At 42.3% G+C, this 22,644-nt stretch overlaps 1 protein-coding gene across 4 annotated transcripts in view; it reads left to right on the top strand.

Moving 5' to 3' along the window:
• The window catches only part of SLC9A9 (solute carrier family 9 member A9), a 663,806-nt gene that overhangs the window by 397,222 nt on the left and 243,940 nt on the right, over positions 1-22,644 (top strand). For all 4 annotated transcript variants that reach the window (XR_011561320.1, XM_070770059.1, XM_070770128.1 and 1 more), the window contains 2 exons: positions 1,491-1,604; positions 3,166-3,277. Coding sequence is in view for 3 of the 4 variants with exons in the window: in XM_070770059.1 (XP_070626160.1) it covers positions 1,491-1,604; positions 3,166-3,277 (226 nt within the window). In the remaining variant the exon portion in view is untranslated. The remainder of the gene's footprint in view (positions 1-1,490; positions 1,605-3,165; positions 3,278-22,644) is intronic.

Consider the following 22,644-nt stretch of genomic DNA (forward strand, 5'->3'; position numbering starts at 1 on the left):
TTGGATCTTAGAATTTCCAGCCTCCAGAACTATGAGAAATGAATTTCTGTTGTTCAAGTCACCCAGTCCATATTATTTTGTTATAGCAGCCTGATGTGTTATGGCACATAGGCAGCAGCCAAATCTCACATTTTGAAAAAGTAAAGATATAATGAAATAGAAAAGCGTCCCCCATCTCCTGTATTTTCCCACATATTTTCACATTGTCTGTGGCTATTTGGGTTACAGTGTTTGTTTAGATGGGCTGGCCTAGAATGTAAAGTGAGTGCTCAGGATAATTGATGATCACTACCGCTGCAGAAAGACCAGCCTGTACCGAAAGAGCTGTGTCTTTTTAATCCATTCTTTCTATTACTGGTTTTAAATAATGTGTCTGACAAGATTCTGCTTTCTTTCTGTCAACTGTCAGTGAACAGGTATTGGGCATTATTTGTGGGGCTGTAAACACATTACATGAAAAAATAATGAGTCCTTAAAAAGTCAAGAGAAATGCCTCCAGAGACGTTTACCTCACATGGTGATTTATGTAGGTCTGGGAAGGAAGTTTCAGAAACTTCCAAAGGAAAAGTCTGGAACATAAACTAATGTCTCTTCCAAATCTGCCTTTGCTGTAGCCCCTGGACATATTTCCCTTTCACTTCTAACCTGGAAGTTGGAGAATGTTTCTCATGTTCAACTTAAATTGTTTAGTTAATGGTCTAAGAATAACTCTTGGGAGCATCCCTCAGCATAACATGTTATTACTCTATCCCTCTGACTGAATCTGATGTATCTATTGTGTTCTTGCTGAATAAACTGATCCCTGGGATTAATCATTTTCTTTTTACCAGCTAGAAATTGTAGACATTTAATGGATATGCCTACATCAGTCAATTTAATGAGTCTCATTGTCCAAAGTTTGAAATATACTGATCATTCTAATGTTGAAATATAGTTCACATTCATCCTTACCACAAGTTTCTAAGTTCTCCAAGTTTGTCTCTCCTGCCTGCCTGAGGAAAATAATTTAGCTAAAGCTTTTTTTTTTTTTTTTTAATATAGTTCTTCCAGGGTCTGAGAACTCAAGTGCACCTTCTGGGTGATATACAGCAGGGGCTAAAACATTCTTGCATGGTTCACTACAGTGCACATTAACCAAATCACGTAGTGTCGGTTTCTGCTAAGAGGGACTGTTCTGTCATCTTGGTAGGAATTGTGCCACTGAGGATCATGTTGGTAAATCTCAGCCTGGGATATCACTGACAGCCTTGCAGTTGGAAAGGAGGCTGAGATGCTGACATGGATGTGGCATCTGTCCCTGGGCAGAAAGGCAGGGTAGTCAGCTGGCCTGGCCAGGATGGGCAGGTCCCCTGTTCCTCTCCAGAGGCTGAGCCTAGGGATGGCCTTCCCCATACAGGAGGACCATCTAGTCACCAAACACAGCACAGGAAATTAAATGGACTCAAAGCTGAAGCATAATTCATGGCTTTTGTTCTCTGTTTTGTTTCCAGTTGTTTGAATTTATGAACTTCTTGGCTGAGAACGTCATCTTCTGTTACATGGGCCTGGCACTGTTCACGTTCCAGAATCATATCTTCAATGCTCTTTTCATACTTGGCGCCTTTGTATCCTTTGAAATACAGAACACAAGGAGAAGAAAACAAACTACTTAACTTTAGGGATTATTCTTTTAAACTGTTCATTTTCCTCAGATTTACTGCAAAGTTCAAATTCAAAACATGTAAGTAATTTGAGTTAGAGGAGAAAAGCATCCTAAGAAATATTGGGGCCTTTATTAAATGTCTGTGGTTCAAGATATAAAGTTTGGAAATTGCTGAGGAAAATAAAGGGAAAAAAACTGAAAGAGGAAGACATTTTTTGAATATTCAAAATATGTTTAAAATATGAATCATTTACATAAAAATTATGTCAATCCATTTTTTATGTTTAATCTGTGTTAGAACGTATCAGAAGACAGCCAGGCCTTAGAATATTAGAAATACTTTCACTGAAAGATGGTAAAATCTTTTTTCCAGTGAAGACTTTGTAAAAAGGATAGACAGAGTAAAGATCAAGTCAAATTACCATGATGGATGTGCTTTCACTATCTTAAGCATTGTGCACATGTAAGTTTAATAAGACAGCCTCTTTCCTGTAAGTAAAAGAACAGGTAAAGTCTAGACCTCACTTTTAATGCAGGGGGCTTTTCTTGCTCTAGGTCTGGGGTCTAAGCATTCCCAGAGGGAATGGATGTCTATCAGAAAAGATACTGAGCCACTGTGGATGTTCCCAGGGATAGTCAGCAGCTGTTATCCTTGTTCCTAGTTGGAAAATGGACAGATGCCCTCTGGGATCACAGGTAGATGATCCTAACAGCCAAGAGAGCCAACTCCTCTCCGGAAGCCCTGGTCCAACTAGGCACCAGCCCTGGCCTCTTGTTCCCTTTTCACTGAGCGGAGAAGTGAATTTTCAAATTCCATCCAAATCTTAGAAGGACACTCCCTCTTTCCCAAATAACTCCTCCCATTTGAGGACAAACTAGCACAGACAATCAGGGAAGATGTCCAAGATGTCAAAAGGGGAGAGATGACTACCACCAGTATTTTCATAGATTTTTTAACCTGTATAGCTTGGATTTTAGTGAAATGCCTCTTAAAGCAGAAGTTGTTTTATACATTTAGACAGGCAATTCCTCTCGAAATTAAATTCACTAAAAGAAAAAAAAATAAGTGAAGCTTGCTAGATTTAGAGAGTATAAACTGATGGAAAGTAAGATGATAATCGTGAGCCAAAGCACATTTATCCTTTCTCAAGTGCTGCTTGAGAGGATAATGGCACAGCCTCGGAACAGTCTCTGCCTCACATTTTGCAGCAGAATTGAGCGTAGAGTCAGTTATCAGCCACATAAATGTGATGAGAAAATTTACGGTGATTGAAATGGTATTGGGTTAACAATTTTAAACCAAGTATATGTTCAAAGAAGAGAGTCCTCTATTATTTCTGGAAAGGAACTGACATTGAAAGATGAATTTTGGAAGCAGTTTGGACATACATGTATCTACATGTTTATTCCTATTTTCTGGGTCATAATATAGAGAAGCTTAAGGACATAATATTTAAAGCCCAAGGACTATCACACTTATGACAGCAACATTTTCCTCAATGTTTCCCTGCGCTTATCCACAGGTAGCAATTTTTGTAGCCAGAGCCTGCAACATATATCCCCTCTCCTTCCTCCTGAATCTAGGCCGGAAACACAAGATCCCCTGGAACTTTCAACACATGATGATGTTTTCAGGTATGTGAATTTTGTTGTGTGTTCGTGCAACTTTTCTCTCATATTTTTTCCTTGGACTTGGGAAACCGTGTACACTGTACATTATACTTAGAGACTTTTTGGGGAAGCATAACTTCTCTTTACCCCATTGTACCTACTTTCATGCTGCTATCCATACAGTCTGTGCACCAGTGGCATTTCTTTCCAGAAATAAAATGAAATTAAAGAGAATCTGGTTAAGATAGCCACGCGTTTCAATATCTGCCCCCAAACTGGCCAGAATCTAGCCTAGAATAGCCACTGAACTTTTCCCTGGCCTGTGCTCAGTTACTCAGTTGTGTCTGACTCTCTGGGACCACATGGACCACAGCACACCAGGCTCCTCCGTCCATGGGGATTCTCCAGGGAAGAATACTGGAGTAGGTTGCCATGCCCTCCCCCAGGGAATCTTCCCAATCCAAGAATCGAACCCAGCTCCCCTCATTGCAGTCGGATCCCTTAACTGAGCCACCAAGGAAGCCCTTTCCTGACCTATTTCAGATCAATTTTCAGTTGGAGGAATTTGCATAATTGTTTCACAAAATGCAGACCTACAGATAAATAGTGTGTAAGTGGTGCCGTTTCTGTCCAATGTTATGGCTCCTTCTCCTTAGAAGCCTTGCTGCTTCCCTATGCACAGCTCCAGGGAGTTTTCATGGTTAATACAGAAGCAAATCACATCCAAGTATGATCAGTTATTAGTTGAGAAAAGCGTTAATAGCAATCCACCAAATACCAAGAGCTGTCCTACACACAGGTGGATGAAACCAGCGAAATCTCTACTCTCAAACCATACCTGAGGGCCCCTTTTTCCCAAAGAAAACAAACAAAATGAACTTGCTGACCCTGATCTGCTCTGGGGACTGTGCTTCTTTATGTTCAATTAATTTTCCTACCATCAGCCTTTTCTTATTTGAAGACTTTTCCCCTTACATGTCTTCTATGTACTTGTACACTTATATTACAGTCAGAGGCAGTTCACTGATAGGTACATGAGAGTAAAACAAAGCTTCACAACAGAGCAAACAAAATGTGGGTTATACAGGAGGATATGGAAAAAGTGAGAAAAACTATCATTTACTGAATATCTGCTATTTGCTTCTCATTATAAATCAATCCTAGTGAAGTGAAAGTTACAGTCGCTCAGTTGTGTCCAACTCTTTGCAACCTCATGGACTATACAGTCCATGGAATTCTCCAGGCCAGAATACCAGAGTGGGTAGCCTTTACCTTCTGCAGGGCATTTTCCCAACCCAGGGATTGAACCCAGGTCTTACGCATTGCAGGCAGATTCTTTACCAGCTGAACCACAAGGGAAGCCCAAATTAATCCTATGAAGCAAATATCAATCCATTTTCTAGATGGAAAAAATGAGGTTCAGAATCTCAAAAAAGGTTAAGTAACTTGGCTGAGGATGAAATCATTCCTAAGCCAAGGTCTGTGGAACTTCACCTCAAAACCCAACAAATCCACATTTTTAGAAGTAGGAATAAGGGCTTCCCCTGTGGCTTGGCGGTAAAGAATCTGCTTGCAATTCAGGAGACACAGGTTCAATCCGTGGGTCAGGAAGATCTAGAAAAGGAAGTGGCAACTCGCTCCACTATTCTTGCCTGGAAAATCCCATGGACAGAGGAGCTTGGTGGGCTACGGTCCATGGGGTTACAAAGAGTCAAACACAACTTAGTGAATGAACAACAATAGCAACTAGGAATAAAAGGCTTGTTTTACCTTCACTTCCCTCCTAGCCTGTTCCACACAGTAAAGGGTGGCAGCTTCCAGGTTGACAATGAGTCATTTAATCAAGTGCAGGCAAATGGAGATCCAGAGTTTTAAAATGTCCTCCTGTAGGCCTCTGACAGTGCTTCCCTATATTTCCAGATATGCCGGTGTGGCGTGCCCGAGACAGAGAGTCATACAGAGTGTATTGTACCAATCAGTTCAGTTCAGTTCATTTCAGTCACTCAGTCGTGTCCAACTCTTTGGGACCCCATGAATCGCAGCACGCCAGGCCTCCCTGTCCTGTTGTACCGATAGGTGATCTTTAATTTAAAGCAGTGATGAACTTTGGTAATGATTAACTCTTTTTTTTTTTAATTTTATTTTATTTTTAAACTTTACAAATTGTATTAGTTTTGCCAAATATCAAAATGAATCCGCCACAGGTATACATGTGTTTCCCATCCTGAACCCTCCTCCCTCCTCCCTCCCCATACCATCCCTCTGGGTCGTCCCAGTGCACTAGCCCCAAGCATCCAGTATCGTACATTGAACCTGGACTGGCAACTCGTTTCATACATGATATTTTACATGTTTCAATGCCATTCTCCCAAATCTCCCCACCCTCTCCCTCTGCAACAGAGTCCATAAGACTGTTCTAGACATCTGTGTCTCTTTTGCTGTCTCATACACAGGGTTATTGTTACCATCTTTCTAAATTCCATATATATGTGTTAGTATACTGTATTGGTGTTTTTCTTTCTGGCTTACTTCACTCTGTATAATAGGCTCCAGTTTCATCCACCTCATTAGAACTGATTCAAATGTATTCTTTTTAATGGATGAGTAATACTCCATTGTGTATATGTACCACAGCTTTCTTATCCATTCATCTGCTGATGGACATCTAGGTTGCTTCCATGTCCTGGCTATTATAAACAGTGCTGCGATGAACATTGGGGTACATGTGTCTCTTTCCCTTCTGGTTTCCTCAATGTGTATGCCCAGCAGTGGGATTGCTGGGTTATAAGGCAGTTCTATTTCCAGTTTTTTAAGGAATCTCCACACTGTTCTCCATAGTGGCTGTACTAGTTTGCATTCCCACCAACAGTGTAAGAGGGTTCCCTTTTCTCCACACCCTCTCCAGCATTTATTGCTTGTAGACTTTTGGATCGCAGCCATTCTGACTGGTGTGAAATGGTACCTCATAGTGGATTTGATTTGCATTTCTCTGATAATGAGTGATGTTGAGCATCTTTTCATGTGTTTGTTAGCCATCTGTATGTCTTCTTTGGAGAAATTTCTATTTAGTTCTTTGGCCCATTTTTTGATTGGGTCATTTATTTTTCTGGAGTTGAGCTGTAGGAGTTGCTTGTATATTTTTGAGATTAGTTGTTTGTCAGTTGCTTCATTTGCTATTATCTTCTCCCATTCTGAAGGCTGCCTTTTCACCTTGCTAATAGTTTCCTTTGATGTGCAGAAGCTTTTAAGTTTAATTAGGTCCCATTTGTTTATTTTTGCTTTTATGTCCAATATTCTGGGAGGTGGGTCATAGAGGATCCTGCTGTGATGTATGTCAGAGAGTGTTTTGCCTATGTTCTCCTCTAGGAGTTTTATAGTTTCTGGTCTTACGTTGAGATCTTTAATCCATTTTGAGTTTATTTTTGTGTATGGTGTTAGAAAGTGTTCTAGTTCCAGAAAATTGCAGAGGAAGGTAAACTTCCAAACTCATTCTATGAGGCCACCATCACCCTAATACCAAAACCTGACAAAGATCCCACAAAAAGAGCAAACCACAGGCCAATATCACTGATGAACATAAATGCAAAAATCCTTAACAAAATTCTAGCAATCAGAATCCAACAACACATTAAAAAGATCATACACCATGACCAAGTGGGCTTTATCCCAGGGATGCAAGGATTCTTCAATATCCGCAAATCAATCAATGTAATACACCACATTAACAAATTGAAAAATAAAAACCATATGATTATCTCAATAGATGCAGAGAAAGCCTTTGACAAAATTCAACATCCATTTATGATAAAAACTCTCCAGAAAGCAGGAATAGAAGGAACATACCTCAACATAATAAAAGCTATATATGACAAACCCACAGCAAACATTATCCTCAATGGTGAAAAATTGAAAGTGTTTCCTCTAAAGTCAGGAACAAGACAAGGGTGCCCACTTTCACCATTACTATTCAACATAGTTTTGGAAGTTTTGGCCACAGCAATCAGAGCAGAAAAAGAAATAAAAGGAATCCAAACTGGAAAAGAAGAAGTAAAACCCTCACTATTTGCAGATGACATGATCCTCTACATAGAAAACCCTAAAGACTCCACCAGAAAATTACTAGAACTAATCAATGATTATAGTAAAGTTGCAGGATATAAAATCAACACACAGAAATCCCTTGCATTCCTATACACTAATAATGAGAAAACAGAAAGAGAAATTAAGGAAACAATTCCATTCACCATTGCAACGGAAAGAATAAAATACTTAGGAATATATCTACCTAGAGAAACTAAAGATCTATACATAGAAAACTATAAATCACTGGTAAAAGAAATCAAAGAGGACACTAATAGATGGAGAAATATACCATGTTCATGGATTGGAAGAATCACTATAGTGAAAATGAGTATACTACCCAAAGCAATTTATAGATTCAATGCAATCCCTATCAAGCTACCAACAGTATTCTTCACAGAGCTAGAACAAATAATTTCACAATTTGTATGGAAATACAAAAAACCTCGAATAGCCAAAGCGATCTTGAGAAAGAAGAATGGAACTGGAGGAATCAACCTACCTGACTTCAGGCTCTACTACAAAGCCACAGTTATCAAGACAGTATGGTACTGGCACAAAGACAGAAATATAGATCAGTGGAACAAAATAGAAAGCCCAGAGATAAATCCACGCACATATGGACACCTTATCTTTGACAAAGGAGGCAAGAATATACAATGGATTAAAGACAATCTCTTTAACAAGTGGTGCTGGGAAATCTGGTCAACCACTTGTAAGAGAATGAAACTTAGAACATTTTCTAACACCATACACAACAATGATTAACTCTTATAATGGGACAGCAAAACGCAGATTGGATCACATAAAGAAGTTGGCACTGGGGTGCATTTTTGTAAAGCATTTCTAGGAGTTGGGAAGCACTGTTCCTTTTTTGCCATCAAAATATCAGTAGCTTCACTCTGGAGAATTGTGGTTTATTTTTAAAACTGGGATATTATATTTTAAACAATGCTTTATTTTACAAAGAAGATTTTGAGAAAAGTACAAGGTTTAAATAGCTATCTTGGGATGTGAAATGTCTGCCCAAATAACCTCGTGGCTTGCTGGTTTTCTGGATTTGGCATCTTTTGTGTTTGCTTAGCTGTCAAATTGGAGCTGCATTAAAATCTGAGGCCAGCAATATAGTATGTACAGCCAGGGGATGTGAGGAAGCCCAGAACTTGGTGATACCTTTGTGATATTCTAAGGTGGGGAGTCAGCGAACTAGGGCCTTTAAACCAAATCTAGCCCCATGAATTTTGTAAGTAAAGTTGGAACATAGCTCTACCTCTCTTTATATAATACTGCCTGTGCTGCTTTATGCTGTGCATGCTGTGCAAAGTCACTTCAGTCATGTTGGACTCTGCAACCCCATGGTCTGTAGTCCACCAGACTCCTCTGTCCATGGGACTCTCCAGGCAAGAATACTGGAGTGGGTTGCCATGCCCTCCTCCAGGGAATCGTCCTGACCCAGAGATCCAACCCACATCTTGTATGTCTCCTGCATTGGCAGGCAGGTCCTTTACCACTAGCACCACCAGGGAAGCCCCATCTTTATGCTACAAGGGCAAAATTGAATGTTGCAGTAGAAACTATATGATTTACAAAACCTAAAACATCTACTACCTGGCCTTTGTTCTAAAACACCTTCATCCTCTAGAAGGAAAACTACAACTCCATCACATTAATGGGATTGGAGTTAATAGTTTAATTAGGAGAATATCCATCTGCCAGGTCCTATTATTAAGAACATTGACTTTTCTGCTATAAAGCTATCTTCTTAGCTTTAAAATGAGGAAATTGCTAGGTTACATGGTTATGTAATTGAATCATAGATGGTCAACTCTAAAATCACTCTGTACCTTTCTAACACCTTTTGTGGGTATGTTTTGAGACTCATCTCCAGGGCAAGATAGGCTAGGCATTATTGGTCTCTTTCTGTGGATTAAAAAAGAGAAGGAAAGAAACACATGGAGAACTTTGGAGTATCTTGCTCACAACCTGGCAACTAGTTAAGAGATGAAATTGAGACTTAAACCTGGGCCTCTGGACTTTGAATTTCGATCCTTCTCATCTGCCTTGACAGGACTTCAGATTTACCCTCCAGGTCATGAGAACAGAAGTTAAATCAAAGCCGTGCCCTTTCTAGAACAGGCAAACTCCAGCATCCAGTTCACAGTAAGCCACCCATGTGAGCGACACCCTTCCCCTAGCCATAGGCTCAGTTCTATGTTTTACCCACTGATCCCCATCAGAATGTAGGAAGGATCAAGGGAGTTCACCATGTGGAGGGCGATAGTTTTCTTCAAAAGAGAATGCTCCAGACTAGGCTTTGATTTTCTGCATGAATCCTGATATTCCATACCTCATATTCCACACCTCACTCAGGACCTAAAGTTTTCAATGTATTTGCTGGGAAATAAAGAATTTAAAAGATAAACTTAAGGTAATGTAAGCCAGAGGAGGAAGTGAAAAAGCAGATCTTTTTCTGGGTATGTGGACACCACAGCTGCTGAGATCAGAAAAAAACGACTGACCCCCTTAAAGAATATTTGCATTATAATGTAGTTTAATGTTCTTAATTATGTCCAGAGGGGTTTTGATCATCCAGTGAGAAGGAAACTTTAAAGCTCTCTGGTGGGACCTAGTTGTCCTTGCCTCACTGAGAAATGAAGATGGAGCCTCTCTTTACACAGCTCAAAGCATTTTTCAGAGTCCTTCAGATCAGGTCAGTTGCTCAGTCATGTCTGACTCTTTGCGACCCCATGAATCACAGCACGCCAGGCCTCCCTGTCCATCACCAGCTCCCTCCCGGAGTTCACTCAGACTCACGTCCATCGAGTCAGTGATGCCATCCAGCCATCTCATCCTCTGTCATCCCCTTCTCCTCCTGCCCCCAATGCCTCTCAGCATCAGAGTCTTTTCCAATGAGTCAACTCTTTGCATGAGGTGGCCAAAGTACTGGAGTTTCAGCTTTACCATCATTCCTTCCAAAGAAATCCCAGGGCTGATCTCCTTCAGAATGGACTGGTTGGATCTCCTTGCAGTCCAAGGGACTCTCAAGAGTCTTCTCCAACACCACAGTTCAAAAGCATCAATTCTTCGGTGTTCAGCCTTTTTCACAGTCCAACTCTCACATCCATACATGAACACAGGAAAAACCATAGCCTTGACTAGACGAACCTTTGTTGGCAAAGTAATGTCTCTGCTTTTGAATATGCTATCTAGGTTGGTCATAACCTTCTTTCCAAGGAGTAAGTGTCTTTTAATTTCATGGCTGCAGTCACCATCTGTAGTGATTTTGGAGCCCAGAAAAATAAAGTCTGACACTGTTTCCACTGTTTCCCCATCTATTTCCCATGAAGTGGTGGGACCGGATGCCATGATCTTCGTTTTCTGAATGTTGAGCTTTAAGCCAACTTTTTCACTCTCCACTTTCACTTTCATCAAGAGGCTTTTGAGTTCCTCTTCACTTTCTGCCATAAGGGTGGTGTCATCTGCATATCTGAGGTTATTGATATTTCTCCCGGCAATCTTGATTCCAGCTTGTGTTTCTTCCAGTCCAGCATTTCTCATGATGTACTCTGTATATAAGTTAAATAAACAGGGTGACAACATACAGCCTTGATGAACTCCTTTTCCTATTTGGAACCAGTCTGTTGTTCCATGTCCAGTTCTAACTGTTGCTTCCTGACCTGCATACAAATTTCTCAAGAGGCAGATCAGGTGGTCTGGTATTCCCATCTCTTTCAGAATTTTCCACAATTTATTGTGATCCACACAGTCAAAGGCTTTGGCATAGACAATAAAGCAGAAATAGATGTTTTTCTGGAACTCTCTTGCTTTTTCCATGATCCAGCAGATGTTGGCAATTTGATCTCTGGTTCCTCTGCCTTTTCTAAAACCAGCTTGAACATCAGGAAGTTCATGGTTCACATATTGCTGAAGCCTGGCTTGGAGAATTTTGAGCATTACTTTACTAGCGTGTGAGATGAGTGCAATTGTGTGGTAGTTTGAGCATTGTTTGGCATTGCCTTTCTTTGGGATTGGAATGAAAACTGACCTTTCCCAGTCCTGTGGCCACTGCTGAGTTTTCCAAATTTGCTGGCATATTGAGTGCAGCACTTTCACAGCATCATCTTTCAGGATTTGGAATAGTTCAACTGGAATTCCATCACCTCCACTAGCTTTGTTCGTAGTGATGCTTTCTAAGGCCCACTTGACTTCACATTCCAGGATGTCTAGCTCTAGGTCAGTGATCATACCATTGTGATTATCTTGGTCATGAAGATCTTTTTTGTACAGTTCTTCTGTGTATTCTTGCCATCTCTTCTTAATATCTTCTGCTTCTGTTAGGTCCATACCATTTCTGTCCTTTATCGAGCTCATCTTTGCATGAAATGTTCCTTTGGTATCTCTGATTTTCTTGAAGAGATCCCTAGTCTTTCCCATTCTGTTGTTTTCCTCTATAAGAAAGTAAATGACAATGACCCTCTATCTAAAATGGGTGAAAGTGAAGTTGCTCAGTCGTGTCGACTGTTTGCCACCCCGTGGACCATAGTCTACAAGGCTCCTCCATCCACGGGATTCTCCAGGCAAGAATACTGGAGTGGGTTGCCATTTCTTTCTCCAGGGGATCTCCCTGACCCAGGGAGTGTGAATTTATTTACACAGCCCCTCTGTCATCACCCAGCTACTCATTCCACAGACAGTTCCTTACAGGCTCCCTTAGGTAAGTGTTTGGATGAACTGAGACCAAGCTGAGAACCCTGCCCTTAAGGTGGCTTGCAGTTTCAGAGAGAGAACTTGGCTTTGGGCCAAGGTTCACTAAGCCTTTGCAGCACAGATGGTTCAAAGGCCAATCAAATAAGAGCCAGAATTTCTGTCTTAGTCAATTATACCTGCTATGTGACAAAGCCTTTTCCTCCATCATCTTTACTTTCCTCTTGTACATGACTTTTTGGCACTGGGCAGGAAGAGGGCTGGTGATGCTTTAGAAGTAAAAGTGGATTCACTTGTAAAGTTAAAGGAACTTCAGTTTGAAGCTCCCCAGGTCACTGTTCCAAGACCCTGGGATGAGCCCTACCAGTGTGTTCTGATGGTATATAAAATCTGTTAAAGATATTTCTGTCTCATTTTTCTTAAAAAGAGTCCCAAATATATAAGTCTCAGGCCCCATAAACCTGAATCAGCTCCTATCTCCATTCTGGAGGCACCTGAAGATGAGAGTTTGCAGGGGGATCCCGGGCTCATTACTTACCTCCTGGTGGGGAGGGCCAGCACACAGGGCCTGCAGTGAGCACTGAAGTATGGGTTGGAGCTTCGTAGATGGTGGGGGTTCAGCAATGTTCTGGGGGAATCCTCACATTGTTCCTGGATGATGACTGTACTGCCACTCCACCACCCCCTGCCCTCTCCCCTCAATCTTCCACCTTTGGCTTTTAGAGCCAGTTAAAGTAAGCAAAGCCACTGTCAGGACCCAGGCTGAATTTCTCACCTAGCACAGGCCCTTTGCTAAGTCGCTTCAGTCGTGTCCAACTCTTTGCGACCCCATGGGCTGTAGCCCACCAGGCTCCTCTGTCCATGGGATTCTCTAGGCAAAAATACTGGAGTTTTCCAGGAAAACTCCAGTATGGCTTGCCATTTCCTCCTCCAGGGGATCTTCCTGACCCAGGGATTGAACTCGTGTCTCTCGTGTCTCCTGTACCACTGAGCCACCTGGGAAGCCCAGCCCCTACCCGGTTTATTTTGTATAGACTCGGAGTCCGCACATGCGCAGCCTTGGAACCTAAAAATGAGGAATGGTCTCAAGGTCAGGAGGAGTGTGGTCTCTTGCTTGCTCAGTCTTGAGAAGATTTTAATAATGCAAATTCTGGGTTTTTTGGTAGCTAGGTTGCAGCTCAGAGTCAGTTGGGGAAGTTTACCCTGAGACATTTTAAGACCTTCTTTAAATTCAAGGCCAGGAGTCCGTCTCTGCTCTGTTGTATCGTGTGACACCCAGCACAAAGGGCTTAAGAGGACTGCTCAGCATCCTGCCCCCCTCCCCGAAACTGTCCCTTTGGCGCTCAGCACAGCCCCAGTTAATGCTTAGAGTGGGCAGCCCCACCCAGCACTCAATTCATTTGAAACCGAAGAGGCAGGCCTCTGTGGTTTAAATTAAAGGAGGAGATGTGCTTTGCACAAATTAGCTTTCCTATTGATATGGTGCATATTACAAAGATCAGGCCTCTTGTTTTAATTCAAATTCGTGTGCTGCAATTTTTATTTAATTTAAAACTAAATAAGAGCCAAGAATTGCTAGAAGGCGGGGAAATACCAAGCCCAATTGAGCCCTGGCAGCCTTCCTGAAACCAATGTAACCACCAGGAACTGTAGACTAGTGGGTTGTGGAGGCTCGTGCAGAGCTGCTCTTCCGAACTGGACAGAAGGGAGGCCCAGAGTCACCCGGGCAGGTTGAAGGAGCCCAGCAGTGTGTCAGAAGACATGATTTGCCAATTTATCCATTTCTGTTGCACTTTGAAGAGACTCTGTAACCCTGAAGTGTCCTATCCCATGAACTCAGAAGGGTTTTAACCTGGAAAATGTGATCGCAGTATATGGATATAACATAAAACCTCATCCATGAGTTTACATAACCATAAAGACAGCAGCCCCAGGTGTGGCCCGGCTTTGCTGCTAATGTTGTTTGTTGCTCATTTGCTTGCCCACCAGCACTCATTAGCATCCAAATAGCTGTTGGCACTAAAGAACTAAGGGGAAGTCATGGAAGAAAAACTTTAAATTAAGAAAAATTTCCCATCAGCATTTATCGTCCCCCCTTACTATTGAAAAGACTGCCATTACTATTCAAGTTTTGGAAAACACTGTGCTCAGTATAGAACCCCAGTGTTCTATAGAACAGCTTAAGAACTCTGCCCACGTGTAGGTGAGCATTTTTCTCTGTCTTTTTGGTGAGCTACTGATCAGGCTGTGGTCAGAGCCAGTCTGAGACTTTGACCCCAAAATGGCATTCCCTTGTTGACATTCAGTTACAGGAAGGAAAAACACATAAAGTGAAGAGACTAGGTTATTGTTTCAGCAGTACCTAGTAATAGGACTCTCTGCTGCTGCTGCTAAGTCACTTCAGTTGTGTCCGACTCTGTGTGACCCCATAGATGGCAGCCCACCAGGCTCCCCCGTCCCTGGGATTCTCCAGGCAAGAATACTGGAGTGGATTGCCATTTCCTTCTCCAATGCATGAAAGTGAAAAGTGAAAGTGAAGTCGCTCAGTCATGTCTGACTCTTAGAGACCCCATGGACTGCAGCCCACCAGGCTCCTCCATCCATGGGATTTTCCAGGCAAGAGTACTGGAGTGGGGTGCCATTGCCTTCTCCAATAGGACTCTCTATGACCACCTAAATAAATGGAACCATATTAAACCATCAGACTGTCCCACACAATTACCAGCCACCATGTAAAAGGAGTACTTCCAGGCTTTCTTGATCCTTTGAACCCAAAGCTGTGGTCCTGGGACCGGCAGCTATGACATCACTTGGGATCTCTTTAGAAATGCTGATTCCAAGTCTGCCTTCTGATAAGATCCCCAGGAAATTTCTGTGCGTGTGAAAGTCTGTGAAGCGCATCCCAGAACATAATCACAGTGCATGGTTTCTGTTCTGAACCTCTCTCTTCAATCCATTCCCCTCACCTTATTCACTTTTGCTTTAGACCCTTCTGTGATGCCAGTTTTGCTTCTTTTTTTCCATTTGCCAGTCTTATCAGCAGAGCAATATTTACCCAGTTACCGAATTTCCTCCAGTTCCTCAAGCATGTCGAGATCTTTCCCACCTCCACTCCCCGAACCTCAACCCCTGCCATTTACTAAGGTTCTTGGTCTGCCCTGACCCCTTTCCACACCCACCACCTTTACTCTTTTACTCAGTAATTGGTTTTATCCTTTGCATCTTGGCTTAGACATCACTTCCTGTAGGAAAACTCTTGCTGCTGTTGTTCAGTCACTGTCAAGTCCGACTCTTTGCAACCCCATGGACTATAGCACGCTGGGCATCCCTGTCTTTCACCACTATCTCCCAGAGCTTGCTCAAACTCATGTCCATTGAGTCGGTGATGCCATCCAACCACCTCATCCTCTGTTGTCCCCTTTTCCTCCTGCCTTCAATCTTTCCCAGCATCAGGGTCTTTTCAAATGAGTCAGCTCTTTGCATCAGGTGGCCAAAGTATTGGAGTTTCAGCTTCAGCATCAGTCCTTCCAATGATTATTCAAGATTGATTTCCCTTAGGATTGACAGGTTTGATCTTCTTACAGTCCAAGGGACACTCGAGTCTTTTCCAATTCCACAGTTCAAAAGCATCACTTCTTTTATACTCAGCCTTTTTCATGGTCCAACTCTCACATCCATACATGATTACTAGAAAAATCATAGCTTTGACTAGATGGACCTTTGTTGGCAAAGTGATGTCTCTGCTTTTTAATGTGCTGTCTAGGTTTGTCACAGCTTTTCTTCCAAGGAGCAAGTGTCATTTCATGGCTTCAGTCACCATCTGCAGTGATTTTGGAGCCCAAGAAAATAAAGCCTCTCACTGTTTCCATTGTTTCCCCATCTATTTGCCATGAAGTGATGGGACCAGATGCCACGATCTTAATTTTTTTGAGTGCTGAATTTTTTAAGCCAGCTCTTTCACTCTCCTCTTTTACCTTTATCAAGAGGCTCTTTAGATCCTCTTTGCTTTCTGCCATAAGGATGGTGTCATCTGCATATCTGAGGTTGTTGATATTTCTCCTGGAAATCTTGATTCCAGCTTGTGCTTCATCCAGCCTGGCATTTTGCATGATGTACTCTGCATATAAGTTAAATAAGCATGGTGACAATATACAGCCTTGACATACTCCTTTCCCAGTTGTCTGGGTTGATGTCCCTCACCTCTGTTTCTGTAATACCCAACACTTCTCCTCTCCTAGTACCCATCTCATTCTACTATGATTTTTGGTTCACCCGACTCTATGCTCCTCTAGACAGGGAGCTTTGTGAGGCTAAATGCTTATTTATTGGGTTCACTCTGTACACTCAGCACCCAGCCCACTACTTGAACCTGAGTAGCCTTCTACAAATAAGTGACAGATAAATAGTCAGATGAATGAACAATTTAAAACAGTGTCTCAGTCAGTCAGTCAGTTCAGCCACTCAGTCGTGTCCGACTCATTGTGTCCCTGCACTGCAGCACGTCAGGCTTCCCTGGCCATCACCAACTCCCAGAGTTTACTCAAACTCATGTCCAAAGAGTCAGTGATACCATCGAACCATCTCATCTTCTGTCATCCCCTTCTCCTCCCACCTTCAATCTTTCCAAGAATCAGGGTTTTTTTCCAATGAGTCATTTCTTAGCAGCAGGTAGCCAAAGTTTTGGAGTTTCAGCTTCAGCATCAGTCCTTCCATTGACTATTCAGGACTAATTTCCTTTAGGATGGATCAGTTGGATCTCCTTGCAGTGTCTACACAACAGTGTCTACACAACTTAAATGGTATACTTCACTAAAATGCCACTTAAGGACTCTCCATTCCTGTTCTATCAGCCTGGGAACTTCAGAATCCAAAATCGCCCCATATGCAGCTCTCAGACCAGGCTTGCCCAATTCTACAGGTGCAAGCCAAGCAACAATACACTTAAGGAAAGAGATCCACAAATAAAACCTTTTGGTTTTGAAATGGAAGTATTTTTCACCTAGAAAAATACTGAGTCTTCCTAACAGTAGACATTGTTAACACTTCCTTGTAAGTAAGTAGTGCTCTGATATGAGACTGTTTTTCAAATCTTCACTTGCTTTGTGTTGGGGGATGTTTTTGGTTTCCAATTAAAAACTTTAGATCTCATTTAAAACCCTAAGATTTTTATATGAGCCAAGTGATTTGAATCAAGAATCAGGCTTAGCTTCAGCTTAGGAAAAAAAAAAACAAGATTTCTGTAAACGTATATGCAAGGGTTGTCTGACAATCTGAGGCTTCTCTAAGCAAGAGGACTCTGTTTTTGTTGTTTTTTGAAGGGGAGGGGAGGTGCACTGCAAAGCACACAGGATCTTAGTTCCCCACCCAGGAATCAAACCAGGCCCGGACAGTGAAAGCATGGAGTGCTAAGCACCAGACTTCCTGGGAATTTCCAGCAGGACTTTTTCTGTTCTTGTCTCTTCCTTTTTCATTCTCTCAGAGAAAGACAACCTGGATGACATCATCACAGCATCAAGCATTCCTTGCCAAGGCTTCCTCTTCAAAGCCTCCTCCCCCAGAGTCCAGTGTCCTCTCCTGTTCCCGAGATACATCTCCTTCCAGCTCCTGGTGTATCTCGTGCAATTAATTAGGGCACTATCTCTTCCTTACCACTACAAGACCACTAACCAGCTCACAGGGCACAAGCTCAGGATATTTGTTTTCTCCACTAGAGAAGATGAACCACATCAAGTCCCCAGCTCTCACTGAAGCCTGGGGCGGGCATGAGTGGGCAAGTGGGCAAGTGGAGAAGGTCTTCTGAGGTCTTCAAATAGGAAGGAATGAGGAATGAGTCATGAAAATGTTCTAACCAGTGTATCATGCAGTCACAGAAAAAGTCATCGTAAATAATGAATAGTCACATGCCACAGTGCTATGACAAAGTAGACAAACGCATAGGCCCATATGAACTGAATATTCCATTAAGTCTGCATGTGTGCTCAGTCGCTAAGTCATGCCCAGCTCTTTGCAACCCCATGGATTGTAGCCCTCTAGGCTCCTCTGTCCATGGAATTCTCCAGGCAAGACTACAGAAGTAGTCTGCCATTTCCTTCTCCAGGGGATCTTCCCAACCCAGGAATCAAACCCAACTCTCTTGTATCTCCTGCATTGGCAAGTGGGTCCTTTACCACTGAGCCACCAGGGAAGCTCTCCATTAAGTCCTCATGTAGTTTCAAATGCTGAAAAAAAAGTGTGAATATGGCGAATTGAGAACATCTGAGAACTAGCTTCAAACTACAGCCAGTCCCATAGTTTTCTCCTATTATTAGGTCAAGATAGCATATTCTTCACTTAGTTCCCAAATAAATTTAGAGTAAAAGTTATGAGCCACTGTATTTTTAAGCAGAATATTAGATTCCTCTATTTGGCAGACAATAATATTTTCTAAGGGAGAGGGCAATGGCAACCCACTCAAGTATTCTTGCCTAGAGAATCCCAAGGGCATAAATAGGAACTACTGTTTTAGTAAAATGCAGAGGGCTCATGCTTTAAAGCAGTCTTAGCCATGGGGAGCCGTGTGGTTAACCCTCTCCAAACCTCACCTCTCTTGGCTGTAAAATGGTGTTTACCATAGTTGGTCAGTGTTGAAAACCAAACTACAAAATGTATATAAAATGCCTGGCACAGGGATGGCCACTTAGGAAACATTCAACAATTGGGAATTTCCGTCATTTTCTTTAACCACCACAGAAAAAGATAGCCATTAGTGCTTCATAGAGACTTGATTCCTATAAACCCACAACTGTTCTCAGAAAAACCTTCTATCAGAGATGAAGTTTTTTATTCCTAATAAGATATGACTGTCAGATCACTACTGAGGACCTACCTGTGCTAGTGCTACTGACATACCCATGGATGGCAAGAACCCCCGATCCATTCATTTAAGGACAATTGCTGATCTTCTGCTTTTAGTTCCAGCAGCAACTTATTCCGGGCACTAAGACGTGAAATGTTATAAACTCAAAGTGAAACTCAAAGTAACAGTTTTTGTGAGGAAAATATATTGTAACCCTCTCTGGGACACTACCCTTATGGTAGAATCTGTCACCTTTATGGCAGATGACTCCACCCTTATGGCAGAAAGTGAAGAAGAACTAAAGAGCCTCTTGATGAAAGTGAAAGAGGAGTGTGAAAAAGTTGGCTTAAAACTCAACATTCAGAAAGCTAAGATCATGGCATCCAGTCCCATCACTTCATGGCAAATAGATGAGGAAACAATGGAAATAGTAAGAGGCTTTATTTTCTTGCCTCCAAAATCACTGCAGATGGTGACTGCAGCCATGAAATTAAAAGACACTTGCTCCTTGGAAGAAAAGCTATGACCAACCTAGACAGCATAATAAAAAGCAAAGACATTACTTTGCCAACAAAGGTCTGTCTAGTCAAGGCTATGGTTTTTCCAGTAGTCATGTATGGATGAGAGTTGGACTATAAAGAAAGCTGAGTGCCAAAAAATTGATGCTTTTGAACTGTGGTGTTGGAGAAGACTCGAGAGTCTCTTGGACTGCAAGGAGATCCAACCAGTCCATCCTAAAGGAAATCAGTCCTGAATATTCATTGGAAGGACTGATGCTGAAGCTGGAACTCCAATACTTTGGCCACATAATGCTAAGAACTGACTCATTTGAAAAGACCCTGATGCTGGGAAAGATTGAAGGCGGGAGGAGAAGGGGACAACAGAGGATGAGATGGTTGGATGGCATCACAGACTAGATGGACGTGAGTTTGAGTAAACTCCAGGAGTTGGTGATGGACAGGAAAGCCTGGTATGTTGCAGTCCATGGGGTCACAAAGAGTCAGACATGACTGAGCAACTGAACTGAATTGGGACAAGTTGACACATGCAAAATGTCACTATCTACTTAAACATTTATTGAGTGTGAAAAAGTGGTAAGACCTTGTAGATTACCCAACCACGCTATATATAGAGCATGCCAGCCCCTGAGAGACTCTGAGTAATGAAAGGGGACAACCCAGAATGCTTGTCACCTCTCCCTATATCTCAAGACAAGGTCTTAGAAAGATACAGAAAAATAAATAATCTTATTTAATTTGGGGAACTTATAGGTGCATTTCAGTTTTTCAGGCATGTCACAGGTATCACAAATATCTGACTGATAGTTTTAATCAAGTGAAACTGTCTACTGAGGGGGAAAAAAAATAGACTACATTGTTTTTCCCTGTTTTCTGCCTGAATTTGCTTCCTAATTGCTTGCTTGTTTCTGACATTAGGTTGACATAACCTTAGAAAACTATCAATACACAAAGCAAGCTCAAAAAATAACTCTGTCTGTGCCATGCATAAATCCCTCTAATTCCACCCTCAGGTTCTGTGGATAGAGTTCAGAAGAAGTCAATAAGATTGATTCAAGTAAGTTATATGTGCAAATGAGCAAGAAGCAGTTACATTTGAAAATGCCTTGTGCTAAATTTTCAATAGAGCCATTATGTCAATTAGGAATTTTCAGCATTTGCTCTGATATACTGGGGGCCTTCAAAAGCCGTTTGGGCAACCAAATTCTTCACAGACAGACCAAACCTCTGTGAATAGGGATGGGTTCCAGACCCACTGACAGGTCTCCCACTGACGCTCTTCCAAAACACTGGGAACTTTTAAAGCCCTGTGGTCACATGAGAGGGCAGAGGGAGACACCAAGGCAGGTGCCCTGCCTGTGAATAACGCCTTGCCCACCCTTTACAAGACCCTCAGTCCCCCTCACCAACTGTTCCCTCAGTGCTTGAAAACTGCCACTGGACCTTCAGGGAGCTGTTTTCAATTCTACAGGTAAACATGAAGCACACATGTTAACAACTATCTCAAAAAGCAAGCCCTTCAGAACTGTGTGCTTTCCTTTCCCCAGCAGATTTCTTCCTTCCAGTTTTCTTCCTGGCAGGAAGCTCGATTTGTCTACATGGGGAAATGAGGGTCTTGAAAAGTCAGAAACCTATCATGTTAGAATAGGGCGGCGTGGGCTCAGGTGGGGGTGGGGGGGCAGCACAATGGCGGTGATGTGGGGAAAGGGAAACAGAGACTGACACAGAAGGCACAGAAAGAATTAGGGAGGGAGAGCAAAAGGCAAAATATCTTTTTCAAAACGTTGCCTCAGGTTGATCTTCTGCCTAGGAAAGGGAAGACAATTTTCTTCTTCACATCTTTCCTAAAAATTCAAATTCTTAAGATAATCATGATTTTTTCATCTTTGTTATGGATTACATACTCAGTTGGGAGAATGAAACACAGATTGAATAACTAGTCATACCATCTACTATGTAACCTTGGCCTCTCCATCTCTCCGAACCTGTATTCCCTCATCTGTTAAGAAAATACCTGTGATTCTGCAGGGACATATAAGGGAGAGAGACATGGGGTGAGCAGATATACAGAATCCTCTGGTAGGCTAAGCTGTGGAGCACACAGTCTCCCCAAATTCAGTTCTTGAAACATTGCAGTAAATCCTCTCTCATTCAAGTCATAGATCAGGGTTGATATTGCTGGGGGAGTATGTAATTTCCTCGGTTCTGTCTCGTCACAACAAAAATTTGAAGCTACAGACCAGTGTTACAGCTCTCAGATGGACGAGTGTTACAGCTCAGTTTTATTTAGAAAGTAAAGGAAAATACATCCTCGAGGCGTGAGGGCATGCCAACCCAAAAGACGTGAAGAGAAGAGAGGCCCCCAGCCCAAAGTAGGCTCCTCTTCTAATATGTTTTTTCTCCTCCCCCTGGGCCTGCCCTATGTAAATTGGGCTAGCCAGGAGTCCTATTTGTTTTACCTGAGGTCCCCACTCCAGTCCTTGGACCTTCCGTTGTTCTATTTTTGTGGGTTTTTTCCTTCCTTGTCTTTTAGCCACCGCTATTCTTGACTCCTTTTTTCCTATTCTAGCTACCTAACATTTCCCCCCTCAAGAGACAGGATGCCCAATTCTTTGGGAATAGGGGCATCAAGGTCTTTCTGGCTACTTCCTGCTGAACTGGGACAGCGAGGGGCATTAGGCCTCCCCCTCTTGCTAGTCTCAGGCCTCAGAGTCCTTATAGCAGTGTCCATCTAAGGGTGAGTGATATTTTCTGTGGTCGGCTGTAGTTTTATATATTCTTGTTGAACTGGCACTGCATGTTGTAGCTTGTTGACCTGGACAGAGACAAAATGGGTTAGAAAATTGATAATACATGGAGCCATCACAAGCAGCATCAATATGTTGATGACAGGGACTAGTAGGGGCATTAGCCAACTCCAAATTTCCCATTTCCAGGAGGATCCCCAAAGAGAGATTGTAGCCACCTGGAGAACTCCCCAGCTCATTCTTTGAGATCCTGTGGGGTCTGAATGTTTTTCTTGAGGACTGTGAGACTTTCTTTAACTTAGCTGGAGGTATTTACCCAGAAACAACATGTCTCATTCAAGATGGCTCAAGTCCCTCCTTGTTCAGGGATCAGAAGATCTACCTCCTGTCTGTTTTGGAGTACAACTTCTGGCAAGCTGTGTTGGCTCTTCAGAGCTGTCCTGAGAAATCTTATCCCCAGAAACTTAATTTTGGGGTGTTCATTAGAATGGCACTCATTTGTAATTC

The sequence above is a fragment of the Bos indicus genome, chromosome 1 (assembly GCF_029378745.1).
Source record: "Bos indicus isolate NIAB-ARS_2022 breed Sahiwal x Tharparkar chromosome 1, NIAB-ARS_B.indTharparkar_mat_pri_1.0, whole genome shotgun sequence".
In the NCBI taxonomy this organism is placed as follows: domain Eukaryota; kingdom Metazoa; phylum Chordata; class Mammalia; order Artiodactyla; family Bovidae; genus Bos; species Bos indicus.